General features: G+C 42.1%; 1 protein-coding gene across 2 annotated transcripts in view; it reads left to right on the top strand.

Moving 5' to 3' along the window:
* Window positions 1-3,650: 3,650 nt before the first annotated feature.
* The window catches only part of LOC114034981 (disintegrin and metalloproteinase domain-containing protein 10-like), a 55,104-nt gene continuing 33,413 nt past the window's right edge, over window positions 3,651-25,341 (top strand). For both annotated transcript variants that reach the window (XM_027850855.1, XM_027850854.1), the window contains exons 1-5: window positions 3,651-3,895; window positions 6,469-6,619; window positions 8,951-9,069; window positions 14,598-14,756; window positions 16,544-16,635. In XM_027850855.1, coding sequence (XP_027706656.1) covers window positions 3,709-3,895; window positions 6,469-6,619; window positions 8,951-9,069; window positions 14,598-14,756; window positions 16,544-16,635 — 708 coding nt within the window. In that variant the 5' untranslated portion in view covers window positions 3,651-3,708. The remainder of the gene's footprint in view (window positions 3,896-6,468; window positions 6,620-8,950; window positions 9,070-14,597; window positions 14,757-16,543; window positions 16,636-25,341) is intronic.

The following is a 25,341-nucleotide window of genomic DNA, read 5'->3' as shown; positions in this document are numbered from 1 at the left end:
CACTGACCTAAGAGAGTGGAGGTGTGTTCAGATCAACAGGTTATATAGGTCCTAGTGCAATCCCCTTTCCCAGGCCGTTCCTCAGGGCTTATTAATGCAAGCTCTGAGGGTACAATCTATTCGAGGCAATCTACCCCAGCAACAAAGAACAAAGACACTTTTACCACTTGCCTGGAGATAGGGAAAAGCAGGAGGTTTTCTTTTTCTTTTTAGAGTAAATAGTTTTAGAAAGGGAGGAGGAGGTCCGATAAAGTACAAGATGTGTTGAAAAGCATGTTTCTTTACAAGGTCAACCAGCTGCAAGTGTTTCAATGGAACAAGAACCTATTAACTCCCTGAGGAGGCTTCATTCCTGAGAGATTCTCAGAGATCATCTCTCACACTTGCGAATCCAGACATCACCTTCCTGATATCATTGGTTCTCTTCTAGAATGAAGGACAAGTAACAACAACAACAATAACAAGGACAATGGGAGAGGAGGGCTAGTAGTTCTGGAACCTTACTCTCATTGGGAATGGGTTAAAGAGGGAACTATATATATATATATATATATATACACACACACACACATATAGATATATATATACATACACATATATATATGTATGGGTATAAAAGTCTTCTAAATTCAGAAGAAATAAAAGGCTAAGGGGATAGAGAGGATTAGGGAGGGATTTTTAGACGGGAGGGTGAAAAAACAGGATAAAGGGCACTATAGAAGGGTGTTTAATGGGAATGGGAGGACAAGAGAGGGATCCTTGGAGTGGGGATAGGTTAAGCAATAGGAGGGCAAGATAGTGAGTAGAAGTAAAGGAGAGGAGCCAGGAAGGATAGGAAATAAGAGATATGCACAAAACATAAAATAAAGACCAGGAGTAGAATTTGTTAGGGAAAAAAGAGTAGGGGTGGTAATCATGATCTCAGACAAAGTTAAGGCTAAAATGGATTTAATCAAAAGAGAAAAATAGGGAAATTACACCAAGTGTCAGTCATATTCATCAATGTTGTTTTGGACTATTTAAAACAACTAGACAGTGTAAGGTTGGGATATTGCTGTGGTGCAGGTGATGCGGTTTAGGGGTTCAGGGGTCCTGGGACCCCAAAATCACAACACATGGGTCCTGCCCAAAAGAATTCGACCCAAGCCTTCTTTCACCCAAAGACAAGGTTTATTAGAACATCCATCATATTAGGCTGACTCTTAAGGAGTCTGAACATGAGTAAGCAGTTTCTAGATTATAAGAATCTAAGCAGTGGCTATGAAGAGGTCTAGGGGTTTGGGGGTGCTTGAACGGACCCCAAGATCGCAGCGCTGGACCCTGCCTGAAAGAATTCAACTCAAATCTTCTTCCAGTCAGAGAAAAATTTATTAGAGATAAATCATATAGGCCAGACTCCCAAGGAACCCGAACATTAGTAATGCCCGTAGGGATGAGTGGGCATGAGACAGTCTCAGCCTTTTGGGCATGAGAAAGTCTCAGGATCTGAATGGGGGCCAAGGTGGATCTTCTATACACTAAAGTAACTTTGGGTGGCCAAAGGAGGGGGGAAGGGGTGGTTGGGAAAAGGGTCTAGGTGAGAATTCCGATTGGAAGGTCTTAGAGATTGAATAAACAATAGGAATAGATAATGAAGAGAACTGGAAGGTAGAAGTTTGAAAGGATCAGAAGGTGGGGCTAGGGCTTTCAAAGAGAGATAAGGGGAGTAGATAAGGAACCTAAAAGTTTAAGGGTTTTCTTGGACCCTAAATGGGAGCCAGATTCTTTTTAGGGCTAGGGGCAAAGGTGCATCTGAATAAGATCAAAAGGCAAGGCTAAGGCTTTCAAAGGGAGAAGAGGGAAGTCTGTAAGGAATCTAAAAGTTTAAGGGTCTTCTGGGGTCTGTACACAAATTCCTTTTGGCGAAAAGGGGCAAAGGTCTCAGCTTCTGAAACTGAATGATACCCCAATCAGCTAGATTTTAAGAATCTAAGCATTTTAATGGAGACAAGATGGACCTTATATTCAGAAAGACTGTGGGAGGGATCCACGAGTGGCCAAGTAGTCTATGAGGTAATAGAATTCCAGGGAAATGGAGCCTAGGTGGGACCAAGGGTAGGAAGTGGCCTGGGGCCATAGGAAGGCAAGACAATGGAGGGACGAGCTAGGTCAAGGATAGCCTAGCTAGGATTAAAGGTGGGAAATGACCAGGGGCCATAGGAAGGTAAGACAATGGAGGGGAGATTGGGTGTAGCCACAATGAAAGGCCAGTTGATGGGATTACAGCCTCAGGCGAACCGCCAGAGATTTGGCCCTGTGGGAAAGTCCAGGGTTTTTCCTTTCTGGGGCCCAGATCCCAATCCCATCATAGGAAATGATAAATTGGCGGAGTTGGAAAAACACGGAAAGACTGGGACTTATGAAGGAAGAGTTTATCCACCCTCAGAGATACAGAGGACAGATAAGTATAGTATAGTCTTACATAGATGCATATGAATGTATATGTCTATATATGAATATGATTATAGATATCTAAGTATATCTATGTATATGTAAGTGTAAGTGTATGTAAGTGTAACCCATTCCCAATGAGAGTAAGATTCCAGAACTACTAGCCCTCCTCCCCCATTGTTATTGTTATTGTTGTTGTTGTTACTTGTCCTTCATTCTAGAAGAGAACCAATGTATGTAGGTGTATATGTATAGATATATCTCTTTGTGTGTATATGTGTATTATGATCCCCATTTTATAGATGATGAAACTGAGGCATAGAGTTTGAATGACTGAGGCTGGATTTGAACTTGGGTCTTCCTGACTCCAAGCTAACAGACTCCAGGGATACTATTTGTAAAGCACCTGGCACATAGTAGGAGTTTACTTCCTTCCGGTCAATAAAGGAAATGAGGTTAGTTTGGAATGATCTATTTTTGATGAAGCCTTGTTGGCTCTGTGTAATCACCAATTTCCATCTTAGATGTTTGCAAACCATCTTCCTGAATAGTTCTGCCTCCTCTCTGTTATCAGTTATCTTACTCCCATCTACCCCAATCAAAGAAAGGTCCTACCTCTTCTTTGACTCTTCTTTTTCTCCCAATATAGCTTAAAAGGAAACTCACCTTTTTGGTTATCCTTTAGTCTCCCTCTCAACCTCTAAGCTCATTCTGAGCTTTAGCACTCCTGACCATACCACACCTGTATAATCATTATTTTTAAGCTGCTCTATCTTATGTCTTCTGTACATTTCTTTTTCAAATCTAAATTGGTTAATTACATTAAAAAAAAAACTTGACTCCAAAGGACAGAACTAAGAACATCAGAGCAAAATTGAAGAATGGCAAATTTTGGCTCTGTGTAAGGACAAACTTCTTAACGATCAGGGCAAGCCTTCCTAAAGTGGGATAGGTTACTTCTGGAGACAGTGAGTTCCCTGTCACTGGTGGGCTTCAAAGACTGGAAGCCCATCTGTCAGTGGCATTGTCCAAAGAATTGCTGCTCAAGCACTGGGAGAACTAGGTGCCCTTCATGGCCTCTTCCCATTCTGAGACATGGTGACTCTAGGATTCTAAGAGTTAAGAAAGGCAGGTAAAGAATGCCAGGAAGGGGAGGAGGTGCGCAAGTAAGGGCAAGAAACTAATCATCAGGGCGGAGGCAAAGGATTGCTGTTGCCTTAACAGAGACAGAGGTGGATCCAGATAGACATGGAGGGCCAGAGACAAGAAGGCTGCTGAATGATCACCATTCACAGCACAATTTGCAGGGTAGGAGCATCCATGTTCTGTCTTAATTATGATGTGGCAATAAAGAATCTATTTCTTCCAAGGAAGACAGTCCCAGTGAGATCGCCCATGGCTGTGCTCAAATCTGCCTCTTTCCTCTTGGTATTACACATCTCTGCATCACAAGCTTCTAGTTCAGGTGAGACTCCTGGCTTCTTCACTTCTTTTTGGTGGCTGGACATGACAAAGGGTCTGAGGAGGCCATTAGAACTCTTCTGTAGTCTTTTCCAGAAACCTAGTAGAGGGAACCTGCCCTACTAGAGGGAGCTATGATCTGTCTGCTAGAGAAGTGAGTCAGACAGGAATTGCTTTTGCTGACTTGGGGAGTGAGGTGCCTCAGGGCATCTTTTGGGTTCCTGGGAGAGTTGTTGTTCAGTCCTTTTTCCATCTTTCATGACCGATTCTGGGGTTTTATTGGCAAAGGTATTAGAGTGATTTGCCATTTCCTCCTCCAGCTCATTTGATAGAGGAGGAAACTGAGGCAAACAGGGCTAAATGACTTGCCCAAGGTCACACACCTAGTAAGTGTCTGAGGCCAGATTTGAACTCACAAAGATAAGTCTTCCTGACTCCAGGCCCTGCAATCTATCTACTGCTCCACCTAGATGCCCACTACCTGAAAGAGTAGAGTTTCTCTAAGAATGTGGGAGCTGGGGCAGCCAGTCCAGTTATGACTGATTTATTCAAAGAAGTGATGTCTATGTGCAGGAGCAGGAAACAGGATTTTCATGTGGCATAGTGGAAATGATATGGAATTTGGGCCCAGAAGGACTGGGATTCTAATCCTCCCTCTCCTACTTGTTGGCAAGTGGCTTCCCTATTCAGGACCCATTTCCTCCTCCAGAGGAGAGGGAGACCTGCATGGTAGAGGCACTGAGTTTGAAGTAAGGGGACCTGAATGTAAATCCTGACTTGGCTTCTAACTTCTTCAGTGGCCTTGAGAAAAATCACTTTCCTCTCTGGATCTTGGATGCCCCATCTCTAAAATAGTGGGCTTGGACTAAATGATGTATCAGTTCCCTTCCAGCTCTAATTTTATGACCCTATGACTCAGTGACTTAAAAGTCCCTCCAGGCTGTAAAGCCAGTAAGATGAGACTTCCTTTTCTGGAACCTTGGGGCTCAATAGCCTTTTTTTTTTCTTTTTTTCCCAGCAGGTAGGTTCAAAGTAAAACTTTCAGGAAGACTCAGCCCTAGCCTGGCCAATAGGATACACTGACAGGCAAACAAAAAAGATTTTGGGTTCAATGGAAAGGCAAACTTAAGTATAGCTCTCTAAAAGTGAAACGGAGTGTGTTGAGACATAGTGAGGTCCTGATCAGGTAAGGATTGGGCTAGATGGTCTCTGAGGCCCCTTCTAAGTCTGGAGTATTGGAAAGGCCCCTTCAACCCTGGACAGTCTATGTTCTAAGGGTTCTCCCAGCTCTGGCATTCTGTGTTCCAAAGACCCTTCTAGCTGTGACATTCTATGTCCCAAGAGGTCTCTCAGCTCTGATATTCTATGTTCTAATTGTCCCTCCCACTTAGCATCTCAAAAACCTCGTGAAAAGAGAGGATCAAAGAGAAGTGGGTGATCAACAGGGTCAAAGGCTGCAGAGAGGTCAAGGAGAATAAGGACAGAGAAAAGGTCATTGGATTTGGCAAGTAAGAAGTCATTAAGAACTTTGGAGAGAGCAGTTTTGGTGGAGTGAGGCTAGAAGCTGGCTTGTAAGGAATTGTGGGGTGTTTAGGGAGGACTAGCACCTCTGGTGTGAGGGCTGCCGAAGCCTTTTCAGGACTGCTCATGTGCTTTGGTGTGCACCTGGTGCCTAACTCTCACCTGGGGCTCCCAGAAGCTGTAGCATGTGCAATGGCCACACTCTGGTAAAACTGTCCTGGCAGCTGGGCTAAATCAGCCAAGCACTCAGTGAGTTAGGGTGATGCCTACCCCCCCCCCCCCCAAGCATGCAAAAACTTCCCTCGGCAAAATGGGCAGCTGAGAACAATTTGTGCCAATGGGCCATGAAGGTGGCTGAAGCGGGCACTGTGGAGTGCTTAGAGTTTGGTAGGATGTCAAAGGCACCAAGGTTATCCACTGCATCCCGGGCCATCAGCAGTCATCCTGACTTTTGTCCTGCCACTGGATTTTGAGGACTCTGAAAGACAGAGTTAGGCTGATGACTTTGTACAACTCTGCCTCACCTGAATCCAATTCTTACACACACAAACACACACACACACACACAAACACACACAGTCACACACATGCACTCACACACACACTTACACATACACACACACATACACTCACACACACATTCACACCCACACAAACACACACACTTACATACACATACACTCACACACACATTCACACACATACAAACATACACACACAAACACACACACTCACACACAAACACACACACATACACATACACTCACATACAAACACATACACTCACACACACACATTCACACCCACACAAACACACACACATACATACATTCACACACATATCAAGACATGACCCCATAATGTTATTGGTCCTCCTTGAAAATAAAGGTCCAACATCAAAAAATTCTAAGGTTACTTTCAGCTCTGACATTCTGTAGTTTTGCCCAGGTCCAACATTCTTTGATGTAGTATCCATGGTCCCTTCTGGCCCTGAAATTTTATCAATCTCTAAGTCTATAAACACTTTAAAGATATTTACGTTTCCATCCTCATTAGGAGACCAGAGAGGATGCTCCAGACCATTTATCCGATACCACGAGCAAGTCTCATACAACAGGGCTGCCTTGGAGGGAGAGCTCTGGAGGACCCAGAGAGCTGCCAACAAAGTGGAACAGCCAGTCCAGCTTGATTTCCAAGCGTATCAAAGGTCGGTGGTGCTTCAGAAACAACCCCCGATATTTGAGTAGTTCTTCTACCTGGGTGACCCTATGTGGTCCCCATTATAGGCACCAGCAGCCCCTTCCTTCCACCAGGAGTGGAATCATGGAATATTAGGACATCAGAGCTAGCAGAGACTTTAAAGCTTATCCAGTTCTGGGGCCCATTACTTGTTTTTCATATTTTGACAATAAAATTGAGACATGGTTGTCAAAGAAATTGGTTTCTTTGTAATCCTACTAATTTTATTTTGTGCATTTAAAAATGTTATTCTGAGAAGGGGTCCATGGGCTCCAGCCTTCCACAGAGGTCCTAGACACAAACCAAGTTAAGAATCCTTAAATTTTAGTCCCAAACTCTCATTTTATAGATGAGGAAGTCCAGGCTCAAAGCAGGGCACATCCTTCCAGTCCCTCAGGCTGGAAATAAACATCATCCCTGACTCCTCATCCTCATCCCATATTACCAGTCATTTGCCAGACATTGTTGTTTCTATCTCCAAAACATCTCTCACGTAGGTCCCTTTCCCTCAACTCATACGACCACCACCCTACTTTAGGTCATCATTGCCCCTTGCTGTACAATTGTAATATGCTTCTAATGGGTCCCCTTGCCTCCTGTCTCTCCATTTCAAGCCATCCTACACTCAGCTGCTGGAGCAATTCTTTTTTTTTTTTTTGACTAGGCAATGGGGTTAAGTGACTTGCCCATGGTCACACAGCTAGTAAGTGTTATGTGTCTGAGGTCAGATTTGAACTAAGGTCCTCCTGAATCCAGAGCTGGTGCTCTATCCACTGTGACACCTAGCTGCCCCGAGCAATTCTTTCAAATTGCAAATAGGACCATGACAACCTCTTCACCTCTCCTTCCCTTCTTGCCCCCCCCCATAAAAGAAACTTCCTTAATTCCCTATTACCCTTGTGATCAAATAGGTCCTGTGTTTACAATTCCGCTTCATCATGAGCTCAGTGAGGCTTTTCCTTGTCTCAAGGTGCAATGAGATTCAATTTGTTTACTCACTTGAGCTACCCCTTTGTACATAAGAATAGCATTCCTGATCCACCATCAGAAGGGAGAGTATCTTGAGCTCTTTTCACTAGCAGTGGGGACAGGCTGCCCTGAGCCATCCACGCTCTTGCCAAGCTAAAGTGTGACTGAAGCTATGCAATTTCAGATGTGACTTGCCATTGTTAAAAGGAACTTTTGAGACAAATTAGCCAAATCCTCTCATTTTACAGAGAAGGAAAATGAGGTGTAGGGAAGAGAAGTGACTTGTCTGAGGTCATACATAGATATAGACCCTGTTTTCATCTCAGCCTGCAAAAATCCTCATCTCCTTTCAAGGTTCAGCGGAGATGGCCCCTGCTCCTTAAAGCCTGCCCTGATCCCCCAGTTTATAGTCTCTCCCTTCTTAAATCACCTTATATTTTCATCTTTGTGCATGAAGTGTCCTCCCAGTAGAATGTGAGCCCCTTGAGATTGAGGCCTGTTTCAGTTTTCATCTCTGTAGCCCTAATGTCGAGTATAGTGCCTTACACATGTTAGACATTTAATGCTTGTTGAATTAAGTTGAACTGAATTGAACTGAACTGACCCAGGCCTAGGACCCAGGAGACCTGGCTCAGTATTCTTTGAATGAATAAATGAAAAAGCATTAATTAAATGTTACTATGTACTAAGTGTGGGGAATATAAATAAAATGATATAAATAAAAAGATCAAAATGATTAAGCTCTCAAGGGGCTCACTCACATTCAAACTGGAGAGAGAGAACACATCTAAGAGTTCAGTTCTATCTAGAAAAGCCCAGAGGTCTTAAGGGTGCAGTAACAGGCTGATGGCAAGGCCCAGGAGCAGAGAGCTAGCTATAAGGCACAGTGGATAGAGGATTGAGCTTGGAGTCAGGAAGATCCGTGTCCAGATTTGGCCTCAGACACATTTTTTTTTTAGACCAGAGTTTTTATTTTATTTTTTAAGGCAATTGGGGTTAAGTGACATGCCCAGGGTCACACAGCTAGTAAGTGTCAAGTGTTTGGTCTGAGGCGGGATTTGAACTCAGGTCCTCCTGACTTCAGGGCCGGTGCTCTATCCATTGCGCCACCTAGCTGCTCCCCCAGACACTTTCTAGCTGTGTAACCTTGGGCAAACCATTCAGCCTCTGTTGGTCTCCATTTCTTCATCTGTAAACTGAGTGGGTCCCTTCCAGCTCTTAAGTCTTATGATCCCTAGGATTCCACCCCACCCCCCCAGTCTCTGCCAAGAACTAGGGGGACTAAGGTAAAGGCACTGACATTGTGGGGTCCTTTCTTTGGGCCTTCCAGGACTTTCAAACTCAGCCTGAAACATGACGACAGCATCTTCTCCAAAGACTTTGAGCTCACCGGGATGAGACGCCCCAACTCTTTCAATGTGTCTTTCCTTTATTCTGGAGAGCTGAGAGGTAAGAGTTTCCTTTCATTCAAAGCCCAGCTCCTGGGCTCCAGCACAGATGTCAGTCCACCTTGGGAACTACCATCATCAGTGCCTAAGAAGGGAGAGCAGAGGAGCAAAGCCCTTGGAAGTGGGAGCAGAAATGAAGACCCTGCCTTCCCTTGTTCCTTAGAAGACACTGCTCTTTAAATTCCATACTCCTAGAAAAAGCCATCTCTCCTCAGTGCTTTCGCTGGCTTCTGACCTCATCACTCAACTGAAACTGGGCTCTCCTAACTGACAAATCTAATGGCTTTTTCGTAGTCCTTGTCCTACCTGACCTTTCCACAGCATTTGATACTGTCAACTAGCTTTTCCTCCTGGATAGTTCCCCTTTTCTGGGTTTTTCTGACGCTGCTCTGTTCATTGTCTCTGACTGTCCCCTAAGCCTGGAATGCTCTCCCTCCTACACTCTGCCTCCTAACCTCCCTGGCTTCCTTTAAGTACCAACTAAAATTCTATCTTTTACTGAAAGTCTTCCCTAATCCCTCTTAATTTTCATGCCTTCCCTCTGTTAATTATTTCTTTTTTATCCTGCACATAACTTGCTTTGTATGTATTTGTTTGCATGTTGTCTCCCACAGTAGATTGTAAGCTCCTTGAGGGCAAGGATTCTCTTGTCTCTTTTTGTATCAGGACTTAGCACCATGTTGGTGCATAGTAGGCACTTAGAAAATGTTTATTGATTTATTGCTTCTGGTTCTCCTTTCTGCCTACTACTTCTCAATCTTCTTTGCTGGCTTATCATGCATGTCAAGCTCACTAACTGTGTTATCCCCCCAGGGCTCCGTCATGCCCACTTACTGTGTGTGTCCCCCAGGGCTCCGTCATGCCCACTTACTGTGTGTGTCCCCCAGGGCTCCGTCATGCCCACTAACTGTGTGTGTCCCCCAGGGCTCCGTCATGCCCACTTACTGTGTGTGTCCCCCAGGGCTCTATCCTGAGCTTTCTTCCCTTCTTTCTCAATACTCTCTCACTTGGTGACCTCATCAATCAATTCATGATCTCCATGCAGATGACTCCCAGATCTCTATATCCAGCCCTACTCTTCTTCCTAAGCTTAAGTTCTTCGTCACCAGTTACCTATTGGACATTTCAACCTGGACGTCCAGGAGACATCTCAAACTCAGTATGTCTAAAACAGAACTCTATCTTTCCCCTAAATCTACCCCTTTTCTGAACTTCCCTATTACTGTCAAAGGCACCACATCCCTGCCTCCTCATCCTCATCTCTTATAGCCAATCATCTGCCAACGATTCTTTCTATCTCTAAAACATCTCTTGTGTATGTCCCCTTCCCTCTGCTTAGACAATAAGCACCCGAGTTCAGGTCATCATTGCCTCTTGACTGTACATTTATAATATTCTTCTAATTGGTCCCCTCACCTCCTGTCTCTCTCCACTTCTTTTAAATTACAAATAGGACCATGACGACCCCTTCACCTCTCCTTCCCTCCCTGATGCTCCTCTAACTTGTCATGCAATAAACTTCAATAATGCCCTATTACCACTGGGATCAAATAGGAAATCTTTTGTTTGATATTTATATATTTATTTATAATATATTTATATTATAATAATTTATAATTATATATTTAAAATTACACATATTTTATATATGATTATAATTTGTAATATGTATAATATAAACTCCTCTCTGGATAAGGCTTCCTATAACTCTAGTGTTCTTAGACATTACTCCTCTAACCCTCCTTTGAGGTCTAAACATACTGGCCTACTTGCTGTTCCTTACCCACAATTCTCCATCTCCTGCCTCTTTACCTTTGCAGTTCTCTCATACCTGGAGTACGCTCCCTCCTCACTGTGCTTGGAGTCCCTGCTTAGCTTTAAAACTCAGGCTTAAGCACTTCCCTCTATAAGAAGCCTTTTCTGGTCCTCATCACCACCTTGGTCCCACCCCCCACCTCCCACCAGGTGTCACTGCCTTCCCAGTCCTAATAAGTGCTTAATATATACATGCTGATTGATTGACAGTACATCTAACAGAAATGTTAGATAAACTCTATCCCTCCCTTGATAATGTAACTCTTTGGTACACGTTCAGTTCAATTCAACAAGCATTTATTAAATGTCCATTATATGTCAGGTACTGTGCTGGGCACCAGAATTATATGAAGACAGAAATGAAACAGTATCTGCCTTATAGGAAACTATATTCTTTTTTTTTTTTTTTTGCCTTTTTTTTGGTAAGGCAATTGGGGTTAAGTGACTTGCCCAGGGTCACACAGCTAGTAAGTGTCATGTGTCTGAGACTGGATTTGAACTCAGGTCCTGCTGACTCCAAGGCCAGAGCTCTATCCCCTGCATCTGGGAGGGAAAATGTTCTTTGTTCTGTTGTATTTCTTTTGTCTCTAATTTGGCCTTGAAAAAATTTGTTTGTTTCCTACCACCCTAATTAGCTGCCCCTGGGAGCCTATATTCTACCGGGGGAGGGTACAGTGTGTTCATGGATGAGTGAATACAAAGTATATTTTAAGGAATACAAAGTAATTTGAAGTCGGGGAGCAATTGCCGAGAGCTGGGGAGACCAGGATAGGCCTCATGTAGGGAGCGGACCCTGAGTCACCTTTGCTTTTGAAGCCTGGAAGGAAGTAAGGAATTCTGAAAGGCAGCAGTCGTGAGGAGGGAGAACGTTCCAGAAGTGGTGTGCAGAAGCAGGGAGGAAGCTGGCCAGTGCCTGCGACAGTTTGTCTGGACCAGCAAGTGCAAAAAGAGGGTTGATGGGAAATTAATCTAGAAAAAGAGACTGGAGCCATATTGTGAAGGGTTAGGCCAGGTAGAGGAGCTTCTATTTTATCCTCTTGGTGATGGGTTGCTACAGACTCCATCAGTTTTTTCTCTGGAAGTAGATCGCACTTTTCATCATAAGTCCTTCAGAATTGTCTTAGATCATTATATTGATCAGAGTAGCTAAGTCTTTCACAGTTGATCATTATTACAGTATTGCTGTTCCTGTGTACAATGTTCTTCTGGTTCTGTTCACTTCACTTTGCATCAGTTCATATATGTCTTTTCAGGTTTTTCTAAAAGCATTCTGCATGTCATTTCTGATAGCACAATAATATTCCATCACAATCATATACCACAATTTGTTCAGCCATTCCCCAATCAATGAGCATACTCTCAGTTTCCAGTTCTTTGTGTAAACCCCCTAAGCCAGATTAAGCACCCCCATCGCCTGAAAAAAAGACAAAAAACCTGGACTGGCCAATCAGGAGAAAGATATTTTTGCCCACTCTGAATTAACCTAGTATAATGCTTTGCATGCTCTCTGAGTGAACCCAAAATACTCTTTTCTGTGTCAGCAACAAGGCTGGATGAAGCTGATCAGGAGCATTCTTCTGTTATGACTGATGATGACTGACTCTCTTGAATAATGGGACTTTCCTTATCTTGATATTTTATGGACACTATCCTATTTTGATGTCCATGTTTTATAATACTTCCATGTTTATGGGTGACAGATATGGAAGCTATAATTTTGGCTGACACAGGCATCCTGAGTTGGGGGTGGGGAGGAAGGAGGGGGTACCTCCTTACTCTGTGGATGAAAGACTCCTTCAACTGACCTTTCTTTGAGTCAAACTATTCTGATTCCCACATGTGTGTTTTCACTGGCTTAAAGGGAATAAACAGTACATATTAATTAATTTCATTTGAGTCTTTTTTTTTTTTTGGTGAGGCAATGGGGTGAAGTGACTTGCCCAGAGTCACACAGCTAGTGAGTGTTATGTGTCTGAGGCCGGATTTGAACTCAGGTCCTCCCAAATCCAGGGCCGGTGCTCTATGTGCTGTGCCAACTAGCTGCCCCTATTTGAGTCTTTTTACAGAAAACTCTGGAGGTTGACTTAATCTTGTTTGTCTCTTCTTAGACCAAACTCTGGGGTTTGTCCTAATTTTTTTGTCTTTTTAGACCAAACTCTGAAGGTTGACATTTGCTACCACTAAAGAAAGCTGCTAAACTTTTTTGCACATATAGGTCCTCAACAAGCACCTACTGTGTGTCAGGCACTGTAATAAGCATGGGAACACAAAGAAAAGTAAAACAAGACAAAACAAAACAGCCCATGTTTCAAGGAGCTCTCAGTCTAATGGGAGACTTCTGAATATTAGTCTATCACCTTTCTATCCTGAGATGGGCAGCACTTTATATCATCAGTCCTCTAGAATCATGGTTGGTTAGAGTTCATAACTCTACTCTTCAGTTTTCATATTTTTCTCCAAACCACCAAATACATCGTTATAATTATCCCCCTCACCTCCCACCCCAACACACACACACACACACACACACACACACACACACACACACACACAGACACTTTCCTGTATCAGGGACATACGGAAAATGTTCTTTGTTCTGTTGTATTTCTTTTGTCTCTAATTTGGCCTTGAAAAAATTTGTTTGTTTCCTACCACCCTAATTAGCTCACTGCATAAAAGATTATAATTCTTTTAATTTAACATTTTAATAATAAACTTACTAATCAACAATAAAGCCAAACAATAAAATAAGCATGCAGAATAAGAAATAAAGCATCTTGCATAAAACCAAGGGTATGTTGGTAAATGTTTAACAACCATCTTTCCAGGAGAAAAACATACACAATACATTTTTCAGTTTAATCTCCATCATCAACATTTTCTTAAGTCTAGAAATCAACCAAACAATAAATCAAGTCCTGATTTTGTAGCAATGTGCCAATTTCTAAAGTGTAAATGCTCATACTGAAAACCCTCAAGTGCTGGTTAGAGCTAACTCCAGCACACTCCTGCATAAACCCCTTAGCACTTAAAGTAGAATCAAGTAAATTAGCAGACAATATAAAAGGAGCAGAGGTATATTCTTCAAGAAGCAGGAGAAATACTATGGCAGGGAGAAGAGGGCACCCTATGGCTTTTCTTTGTGGACCATGTTCTAGATGAATCTGAACTGGGAGTTACAAACTGACCTCTGTTGTAACTGTTGGTGGTAGTTGTTGTTTGGGAAGAGGGCCTAGTTTCTCTTAATCCTGTCTTGATACTGAGTAGAGTTTGATCCCAGAATTGTCAGTTCATGTAATATGCCTACACGCTGTTCAAAGGGTACAATAGTCAGGTGTGTGCTCAGCCACAGAAGAGGTGTCTTTTTTTTTTTTTTTTTTTTTAGGCAATGGGGTTAAGTGACTTGCCCAAGGTCACATGGCTAGTGTGTCAAGTGTCTGAGGCTGGATTTGAAGTCAGGTCCTCCTGACTCTAGGGCCGGTGCTCTACCCACTGCACCACCTAGCTGCCCCCAGGAGGTGTCATTTTTTAGGGAGGAAAACAGTGAGGTCTTCAAAGAAGTCCTACCAGTCCTTCCCACTGTTCCAAGAAATCCACCTGGGACAGATCCGGTAGCCAGATGTGCCAATTCTCATGGGTTCAGTGTGTCTTTCACAAGTTCTCCATAAAATAGCATGGCAACAACATCTGAATTTCTCCAATGTCCCTTAACAGATGAACCAGGCTCTTCCTGCCACGGTTCCATCATTTATGGTCTGTTTGAAGGCATCATTCACACTAAAGATGGCACCTTCTATGTGGAACTGGAAAGAGCATCTTCTGGTAATGCAACAGGGCCAAGACTTTCAATCATTTACCACCAGCGGGAGATAGGTGAGTCATGGTTCCCTCAGGTCAGTGTCAACATCAACCCTTCAGAAATGTTCAGAGGCCCTCTGGGCTGCTTAATCATGCACTCCATTTTAACTTGCCCTCGATACTCCCTTAACCCACTATCTACAATTAAATTCAATGTAATTTAATAAACATTTGTTAAGCATTGACTGTATATACAATTGGAGCTCCCGGGGTATCCTGTCAGAGGACAGAAGTATAGTTCACCTCTATATCCCTTGGCCCTCAAAAGTTGTTGGGAAAGGACAGAATAGGGGGTCTGCTCTTGGTACCATTTTTCCACCTACTCCTATTTCCAAGGTCCTTCACTTCAGCTGTAAAGGATCAGGTACAGCCCTGGCAATTGAGGGGAGGGAGAGTGGGAATGATGGTACTAACCGCACAGCTGCCCTTGGCTCAAAGTGACCTTTCCCTCATCTGGTTACATGGAAGGAAGTATTCCTCTTATGCACTTACTGCATTCTGATATGTTTTATAATTATTTATAGACATGTCTTACAGCTCTCCCAAAGTGGAATGGGCTGCCTTGGAAGGCAGTGAGTTCCCCATGACTGTAAGTGTTCAAAGGAAGGTTGGCCTTTTTTTTGTTTGTTTGTTTTCAGCTTCTTTTTTTGAATTAATTTATTTTTAGTTTTCAACATTCACTTCCATAAGATTTTGAGTTTTAAATTTTCTTCCCCTCTCTCTCCTCCCACCTCTCCAAAATGGCATGCAATCTGATATAGGCTCTACTTACACATTCATATTAAGCATATTTTCCCATTAGTCTTGATGAAAAGAAGAATTAGAACTAATGGGAGGAACCACGAGAAAGACGAAACAAAACAAAACAATAAAAGGAGAGCAAATAGAATGCTTCTATTTGAATTCAGACTCCATAGTTCTTTCTCTGGATGTGGATAGCAATTTCCATCATGAGTCTTTTGGAGTTGTCTTAGATCCTTGCATTGCTGAGAGGAGCTAAGTCTATCCAAGCCCATCCCTACATTTTCAACAGGAGAATAGGGATAAGGGATCGGGACTAGACCTGCTATTTTGTCAGTCTAGGGAATTCCTGGATGAGCAAACTCCTTCTATCAATGTAAATCAGCACCTGTTCTGAAACTGTAGGGATCTGTTTAGAGCTAAGTGACTTGCCCAAGGTCACACAGCCAGGACACGTCAGAGGTGAGACATCTAGAAGCAGTTTGCATCTGTTCATTTTCCCAAATGCAATCCCAGCTATTTCTTCTTCTGTGAAATAAAAGAGGTTGGACCTAATGAATGATGTTTACGGACTCTTCCAGCTGGAAAGCCAATAAAATCCTAATCCGAGGCTCAGTTGGTTTCAGGCCTGTTTCTTCAGGATGAATGTTTTGTCTTAGCTGTAGGTTTTCAGGTAAACCAGCAAACCAATGAGAAGAGGAAGAGAAGGGAGGAAGATGACAGTATTTATTAAGTACATACACTGTGCTAAGCGCTTTACAAAAATGTCTCATTTGATCCTCACAACAACCCTGGCTGCTATCCCCATTTTACAGTTGGGAAAACTTGAGGCTGAGAACAGTTAAGAAACTTGCCTAGGGTCACACAGCTGAGAAGTGTCTGAGGCAACATTTGAACTCAGACCTTCCCAACTCCAGGCCCAGTATTCTGTGCACTATGGCGCCACCTAGCTGCTTCACAGAGGCAGAGGGAGAGCATGTGATTACACTTAACACTTCACATCCCGTTGGAGTTCTGTTGTAACCATTCTTCATTTTACCTTTGTATTTTCTCAACTTTAGATTATTCCCTTTTAAACAACTCAGACTGCCCTTGTTTGGCCTTAAAGATGCATCTGTTTTGGCAGCCTCGGCCTCCCGAGCTTAATTTAAAGGTGAGTTTAATCAGTGTCTCGGTGCAATAGAAATATCGCTGACCTGGGGGGCAGAGCACAAGGATTTGGAGTCTGGATTTTGCTGCTCATCTTGCAAATCATCACCTCTTTTAAAAAAATTTAATATTTTATTTTTCCCCAATTACATATAAAAACCATTTTAATATTTGTTTTTAAAATTTTTGAATTCCAAATTCTCTCCCTGTCTCCCTCCCCTTCCCCCTTGTTCAGAAGGCAAGCAGTTTGATACAGGTTATATACGTGCAGTCATGCAAAAATATTTCCATATTAGTCACATTGTGAAAGAAAACACAGACCAAAAAAAAAAAGCCTAATTAAAATAAAGTTTAAAAAGGTAAATCATCACCTCTTTAGGTTTTAACTTCCCTATCTGTCAAATGAGGTAGTTGGACTACATGAGCTCTAAGGTCTCCCACACCCCACCCCCAGTCCTGACATTCCTTCCATCTTCTAAAGTCAATCAATCAATACACATTGAGATCCTCAGTAAAGGGGATTCAGAAATACAGTGAGATGCAATTATTATCATACAGGAGACTGCCTCCCCATGTAAGTGGGGAAGGGGTATATCAATTAAGAATCAGGAAGTAGCATTTAAGCTCATGGCTGTTCTTTTTCTTTAAATTAATTTATTTTTAGTTTTCAACATTCACTTCCATAAGATTCTGAGTTTTAAAATTTCTCCCCCTCCCTCCCTTCCCTCCTTCCCAGCTCAGGGCTATTCTGGTAAATGTTTAACAATAGACTTTCCAAAGAATACCCTTTTAAATTTATCTGCATTATTAACATTTTCTCAATCACTTTCTTAAGTCTCTAACCAACAAAATAATCAATTTTTAGAGCATTTGGTGCTTTCCAAGGCATAAATGTTCACACTACAATCTCTGGCTCCAGAATTTACCACTTATTTCAGCTGAATTTCAAAGATTTCAAAGATGGCTAGGGATTCTAAGAGGCATATGGGAGGGGGGTTGTATTCCAGGCATGGGGAACAGCCCAGGCAAAGACACAGAAGTGGGAGATGGGAATATTGTGTGTGAGGGATAGCACAAAACACACAAGCTGGCCAGACTGCACAGTGCATGAAGGTTAAGTGTCAAAGGAAAAGTAAAATAAACATGACTGCCGTGCTTTGCGTTTTAGGCACAAGTCTGCCAGAAACCTTATTACCATTATTCTAAACCCAAGTATTTCTAGCTTAGACAGAGAAATGTCTGTCTGACACAGTCCTATCTCATCCTCCATCCCTACCCCCCATATCTCTCTTTACCCCAAAACAATTTGAGATAAATAACATCTATGGGAATCTTGAATAAAGAAAAGGCCACACTTTCTAAAGAAAAACCTTTCCCAGTTCTCTTTAATTCTAGTGCCCTCTCTCATCTAATTTATCCTGTAGGTATCTCGTTTGTACATAGTGGTCTCTCCCATCAGAGTGTGAGCACCAGCCCTAGACAGTAGGAACTGTCTTTTGTATTCACTCTCCACTCTCCTGCTTAGCACAGTACCTGGCACATAGTAGGTACTTAATAAATATTTATTGACTGACTGAAAGACAATATTTTGTTTTTGTTTTTTGCTAGGCAATGGGGTTAAGTGACTTGGCCCGGGTCACACAGCTAGTAAGTGAAAAGTGTCTGAGGCCAGATTTCAACTCAGGTCCTCCTGACTTCAGGGCCAGTGCTCTATCCACTGCGCCACCTAGCTGCCCCTAGAACCTTGGCTTTTGTTCTTGGTGGTGGTGGTAAGTTGTTTTTCAGTCAGATTAGACTCTCCATGACCCCATTTGGGGTTCTCTTGGCAAAGATACTAGAGTGGTTTGCCATTTCCTTCCCCAACTCATCTTACAGATGAAGGAACTGAGGCAAACAGGGTTAAGTTGCTTGCCTAGGGTCATACAAGTAAGTGTCTGAAGCCAGAACTCACAAAGATGAGTCTTCCTGACTCCAGGCCGGGCAATCTATCTACTGCTCCACCTAGATGCCTCTCTTTTTTTGTTCTCAACCTCTACATTTTTATAAAGGGAAAAGTCTAGAAAGGATCTTTAAGTTAGAGAAATAGTTATTTCTCAGATTTTTAGTTGGATTAAAAAGGAGGTTTTTAATATATTCCCACAGAGGCAATGTACAAAAAGCCTGGAGAGGTAGATTAGAACCAGAATATGAAGGATTTTAACTCAACAGAGGGGTTTATATTTGATCCTAAAGGTAAGAGGAAGCCCAGCGGAGTTTATTGAGCAGGAGAATGCCATGGTCAGCCCCATGCCAGAGGAATTCCTCACTTTGACAGTTGGGTGGAGGGATGGATTGGAGAGAGACAGGAGACACCAGAGGCAGAGAGACCCATTAGGAGACTGCTGCCATTGTTCTGGTGCAAGACAAAAGAGGGAGGGCCAAGGGTGATGTCCATGAATGGAGAGAAGGGGATTGAAGTGAGACATGTGGAGATAGACTTGACTAGATCTGGCCACTGATTGGATATTGTGGGTGAGAGAGAGTGACAAGGAAGTCCCCAGGGTTGTAGACCTCGCTGTTTGTTTTTTTGTTCTGTTTTGTTTTGTTTTGTTTTGTTTTGTGGGCAGTGGGGTTAAGTGACTTGCCCAGTGTCACACAGCTAGTAAATATCAAGTGTCTGAAGCCAGATTTGAACTCAGGTCCTCCTGACTCCACCACCAGTGCTCTATCTACTGTGCCACTTAACTGCCCCTAGACCTGGCTGTTTGGAAGAATGGTGGTACCCTTTTTATCTACAGACATCCATTTTCTTGGAATAGAGTTGGAGTCACTGGAACAATTTTACATATTTGGATCATTAAAATGATTCTTTTCTTTGCCATTTAAGTGGTAGGCTCAAAAGACTTAGCATTCATCTAGGCTGAAGAGACTGTTAAGATTTTTAGCCTGACTGGTGAATCAGCACTTATTTTTAGACTTGGAAACCAATGTGTAAAAAGTGACACACTGCTATGATTGGGGCACTTTCCTCAACTGACGATCTTTCCATTTCTATAGATGTTTTGTTCCCAAAAATAACTTCCTCATCTATGAAATGGATTGCGTGGAAACTGAGTCAATAATACTTTCAAAGCTAATATTAATAATAACAATAATGAAGGTACCTTCTATAGCAACAGGAAGTGATACCTTGGGGGATGGGGAAGAGATCATGAGTTCTGTTTTGGACATGCTGAGTTTGAGATGCTTACAGGACATCATCCAGTTTGAAATTTCAGAAGTGTGTGGGGCAAAGCCATCCTGAGATTAAGACCTTTTGTAGCCTTTGCTCTTTTCAGACATATTGTGGCAAATATTTGCATATGGAAAGGCCAGGAATTCACTGAGCAGTTTGGAGAGGCATCTCACCTGGTGGCTTCTCTAACTGGCATTTTGTGGTTGGGGGAGAGAACTCTAGGGACTAGGGCTGGATATGTAGATCTAGGAGTGATCAGATTCTAATGTTATGTGATTCTCAGTCAGGCAGTCCAAAAGCATTTATTAGGCACTTATATTTGCCAGGCATTGTGCTAAGTACTGAGGATTGAAATAAAAGCAAAGACCTGGTCCTTGCCGAGACAAAATGCAAACAAGTATGTTTTTATATATATAAAAAACCATCCACCTACTCCACATATATATAGATGGAATATTCTATCTATCTATATATATGTATGTGGAGTAGGTGTATATATATAGATAGAACATTCTATCTATATATATATATGTGGAGTAGGTGTATATATAGATAGAATATTCTATCTATATGTATGTGGAGTAGGTATATATATATAGAGATAGAATATTCTATATATGTTGAGTAGGTGTATATATAGATAGAGTATTCTATCTATATGTATGTGGAGTAGGTATATATATATATAGATAGAGTATTCTATCTATATGTATGTGGAGTAGGTATATATATATAGATAGAATATTCTATCTATATATATGTGGAGTAGGTGGATGGTAATCGCAGAAGGAAGCACTGGTTGGGTTCCAGAAAAGACTTGCAGAAGGTGAGATTTATGCTCAGTCGTGAAGGAAGACAGTGAAATCAGTGAGTTGAGATGAAGAGAGAGAATGTTCCAGGCTGGGGGGTAGCCAGTGAAAAGATAGGGAAGAACAGCAAGCTAGTTTTGTGAAGGGGAAATACTCACAAAAAAAAAGTGTGGTCAGGGAGAATGGACGCAAGACAGTCTGCAAGGGTCCTGGATGGAGTTAGGTGCCTTGTTGGGGCCCTAGAGGGAAAGAGGCATCCTTTCCCAAACCAATAAAGTCTGGTGGGTTTTTATAGGATTTTTATCTTGATTGAGCAGGACTAGGTATTGGGGAAAGCCAGGGAGGAGGCTGAACCTGGAGATTGGTCTTAACTCATGCCAGTGAGAGGAAGAAAGACTCCAAGAGAATTGATGACTAATTGATATTCAAATTCCCCACCAGTGGGAAAAGGGCATTGGGTGGTTTCTGCTGCTCTTACCTGAGAGTGACTCAGGAGTTTTTAACTTCCCTAGGCTTCTTTGTTTACTGTGGTAGGAAGGCTATTGGGGTTATTATAAATCTTTGAAGATATAAGAACAAAAGTACCAACATTTCTCTACCACACCCCTTCTTCTATACCATCTCCATCTATAGGGAGATGGCAGGAAACACAGCACTGTTACTATATGGCTTCCCCTACCAAATTCACCCCCAGATGCGGGATTACTAGTGGATGAGTCTTTGTCTCAGTTACCCCTGGGCTGAATTCTGAAGGTCACTCCTTGCTCCTCAGGACATTCATGCTGAGCTGGAAAGTCTGGATGCCTAGAGTTTTGCTTTCCTGACCTTTTGAAACTTGCAACGTTGGAGCCTCCAGATTTTTCTGCTTTAAACAGACAGCAAGAGCCTTTATGGAAAAGCTCCAGGAATGTTGGAAGCTTATACTGCTATGACCCTGGATGCCCAGCTGAGAGCCAGTAGTGCCCTGACCAAGATGCACCAGGGAATCTGAAGGCTATAGAGCTCTGGCCTAGAGCTCAAGCCATCCAAGTGGGACCTGAAGACCACGGCACTATGAATCCAGACACTCCCAGGTCGGGGTATGGGAGGGACTGAAATCTTTTAATGTTCTGAACACAAATACGTCAGGGAAAGTGGAGTGAGTGTAAACAGCCCAGGAAATCAAAGTCAGGGCCAAACAGGCCTGAACAATCATCAGAAAGTGAAGGAGGGGCTTGAACTTGGTCCTGGCACAAAGTCCCCAAACAGAAACTAAGACTAGAGATATAATAAGTAGATGGAAGAAGATGCCAAACACTATAAAAAATATTATGAAAACTCCTCAAAATATCATAGCCAAAATCCAAAGCATCAGGTCAAAGAAAAAATATTGCAGGCATCCAGAAAGAAAGAATTGAAGTACCAAGGAATCATACCTGGGATCACTGGCAAGACTTGACAACAATTACAATAAAGGAGAGAGAATTGGCTTACCACATTCCAAAATGCAAAAGACAAAGTCTCACAACCAAGAATAACTTAAAAATGGAATATAAACAAAGAATGATAATCACAAAATTATATTAATAAATACAGGGAAAAAACCCCACAACTTTTTACAAAATACAACATCTATTTCTGTTAAAAACATAAAAAGCCTAGAAAAATGCACTTTTTCTTAGTTTGGTAAATTGTATTTGTCTAAAACTAAGAATGATCATTATCTATAATGGAGAAATATTAAAGACCTTTCCAGTAATATCAAGGATAAAGTAAGGCTGTTCTTTATCACCACTATTATTTGAAATAATTGTAGAAATGCTAACCATAGCAATAAGATAAGAGAAGGACTAAGCATAGGCAAAGAGGAAACCAAATTATTGCTTTTTGCAGATGAGATGATACTCTACTTAGAAAATCCTAGAGATTTGACTAAAAATTAACAGAAACTACCCACAAATCATCTGTTTTTCTATGTACTATCAATAGTAAGGGGGCGCAGCTAGGTGGCATAGTGGATAGAGCACCGGCCCTGGATTCAGGAGGACCTGAGTTCAAATCTGGCCTCAGACATATAACACTTACTAGCTGTGTGACCCTGGGCAGGTCACTTAACCCTGTTGTCTAGACAAAAAAAAAAAAAAAAAAACAGTAAGGAAGGAAAGAAAGAAAAATTCCATCTGTGGAATCTGTTAGGAGTTGATCTACCAAGACATGCCCCAGAATTATGTGAATACCACTAAAAAAATACTCTTTATAGAAATAAAGCAAAACCTGAATAATTGTAGAGGTATTGATTGGTCATGGTTGGGCCATGGCAACATAATAAAAATTACAGTGCTATCTAAATTAATTTATTAAGTGCCATACCAATCAAAAACACTAAAAGGTTATTTTTATACACCTGAAAAATAACAAGTTGATGTTCAGGAAAAAAAGGTCAAGATTCTCAAGGGAAATAATGAAAAAAAAGTGGGGAGGAAGCAACCTAGAAGTATCAGATATCGAACTATACTACATAGCAGTAATCATCAAAACTATTTGGTACTTGTCAAAAAAATAAAAAAGTTGACCAGATCTGGTTACATGAAATCCAGAAGAAGACAAACACAATAGCATAGTTTTCTTTAAACACAAAGACACTTTCCTTCCCCCATCTCCTCCCCAACTAATGGGCTGAAGATTAAGCATTTGACAAAAACTTCTGGGAAAAAAGGAAATCAGTCTGCCAGAAAGTAGGTCAGCATTTAAAGTAGACCACCACCTCACACCATATACCACAATCATTGTTTGTCCTTTGTTTTTGAAGAGGACCAATGACATCATGGAGTGATATCTTGGCTTGTGAGTGAACTGGATTAAAGTGAGGCAGAATTGCACAAAATCATCAGCCTCATTCTTTCTTCCAGAGTCATCAATGTCTAGTGGCAAGACAAAAGTCAGGATGACTGGTGATGGCCTGGGATGCAGTGGATGACCATGGCATCTTTGATGTCTGACCAAGCTCTAAGCACTAGATTTAGCCATCAGCACAAATTGTTCTCATCTGCCCATTTTGCCAGGGGAAGTCTTCACATGCTTTGGGTAGACACCCCCCTAACAGGTTTGCAGCCTGTCAGTTATCCTCAACCTGGTTTAGTCCATCTGCCAAGATGGTTTTACTGGGGTGTGGCCACTGTGCATGCTACAGCTTCTTGGAGCCACAGGTGAGAGTTGGGTGCCAGGTGGATACCAAAGGTGGATGAACAGCCCTGAAAAGGGCTCAGCAAGCCCTCACACTGGAGGTGGTAGTGCTCCCTGAACACCCATATTTGAGGGAGGACTAATTACACTTGTCATCATAAGGTCTGGGTGAAACTCCATTACTAGCCATGTTACTGGAAGTGAGTCATTTAACCTCTGAACCTCAGCTTCCTCATATGGTAAGTGGAGTTAATTACATACTTTCTCACAAGGGCTTTGGAGAAGGTAAAATGAGATAAATGCATGGAAAGCATTTTGTCACTGTAAAATTATATGTGAACCATAATTATCTGTGTAGCCTCCCCTACCCTGACCGCCCCCCCGCCCAAGGTCTCTCAACTCCAATTTGTACTGACAGATTGGGTCCCCACGTTCTAGGAGTAACCTTAAGGTGTTGGGAGCGTTTTTCTAGTGTAGCCCCTCATGAGACCCTACCAGTGTGCTCCCCATTATTGACCAGTTAGTTAGAGTTACTTAGCCTTTAGTTGGGGGGATTTACTACTAATAAAAACAGATGCATAAAACATCCCTAAAAATATGGGACATACTCTTCACTAAGTACATGAAGAATGTGGAGGAAATTGAGATCAAGCTTAGAGAATATGTGGCAGAGGAATAACAGCTCCTGGTTGGATGGAAACACTTTTCTCCCTTCACGGAGTCTTTATGAAGCTTTCCTTAGGTATGGAGCTTTCTGCTGGGTTTTGAAGGTTTGTGTCTTTGTAGAGTTCTCAACCTGCCTTTCCTCCATATTTCTAATTTCTCCAACAGCCACTGCTGCTCCTGGAATACCGCTACCATCTTCTGTGGGATGTCCAAACCTTTAAAAGTTCACAGAGGAGGCAGCTAGGTGGCAAAGGGGGCAGCTAGGTGGCACAGTGCATAGAGCACTGGTCCTGGAGTCAGGAGGACCTGAGTTCAAATTTGACCTCAGATAATTACTACCTGTATGACCCTGGGCAAGTCACTAAATCCCAATTGCCTCAAAAAAAAAAGGTCACAGGGTCATTTTCTGATGTGGGAGGGGAGGAGAGACTCTCCTTCCTTCCCTCCCTCCATCCCCAAAATGATTCTCTCTTAGGGGAATATACCACAATAAGCTCCAAATGGATAGATGACCTAAACATAAAAGCCTCCATCCTAAACAAATTAGAGGGGCAGGGAAGGTGATACACAACTATGGATAGAGGAGGACTTCCTGACCAAACAAATGACAAAAAGGATAATAGGAGAAAAAAAATGGACATTTTTGTATATAAAATTAAAAAGCTTTTGCACTAACAAGGCACTTAAATGGTTAATAAAAGGAAATGGTTAATAACTAAAAGGAAAAAAATCTTTGCAAGTTTTTCTAATAAAGGTCTGATGTCTGAGAACTATAAGGAACTGATTTAAATATATAAGAGAAGCCATTACCTAATAGATAGACGGTCAAAGAAGAGATAGGAAGAATCACTTCTCAAAA

Source organism: Vombatus ursinus, unplaced genomic scaffold (genome assembly GCF_900497805.2).
Source record: "Vombatus ursinus unplaced genomic scaffold, bare-nosed wombat genome assembly UNPS02009173.1, whole genome shotgun sequence".
NCBI lineage: Eukaryota > Metazoa > Chordata > Mammalia > Diprotodontia > Vombatidae > Vombatus > Vombatus ursinus.
The sequence above is the reverse complement of the archived record's forward strand: the minus strand, read 5'-3'. Positions and strand labels throughout refer to the sequence as shown.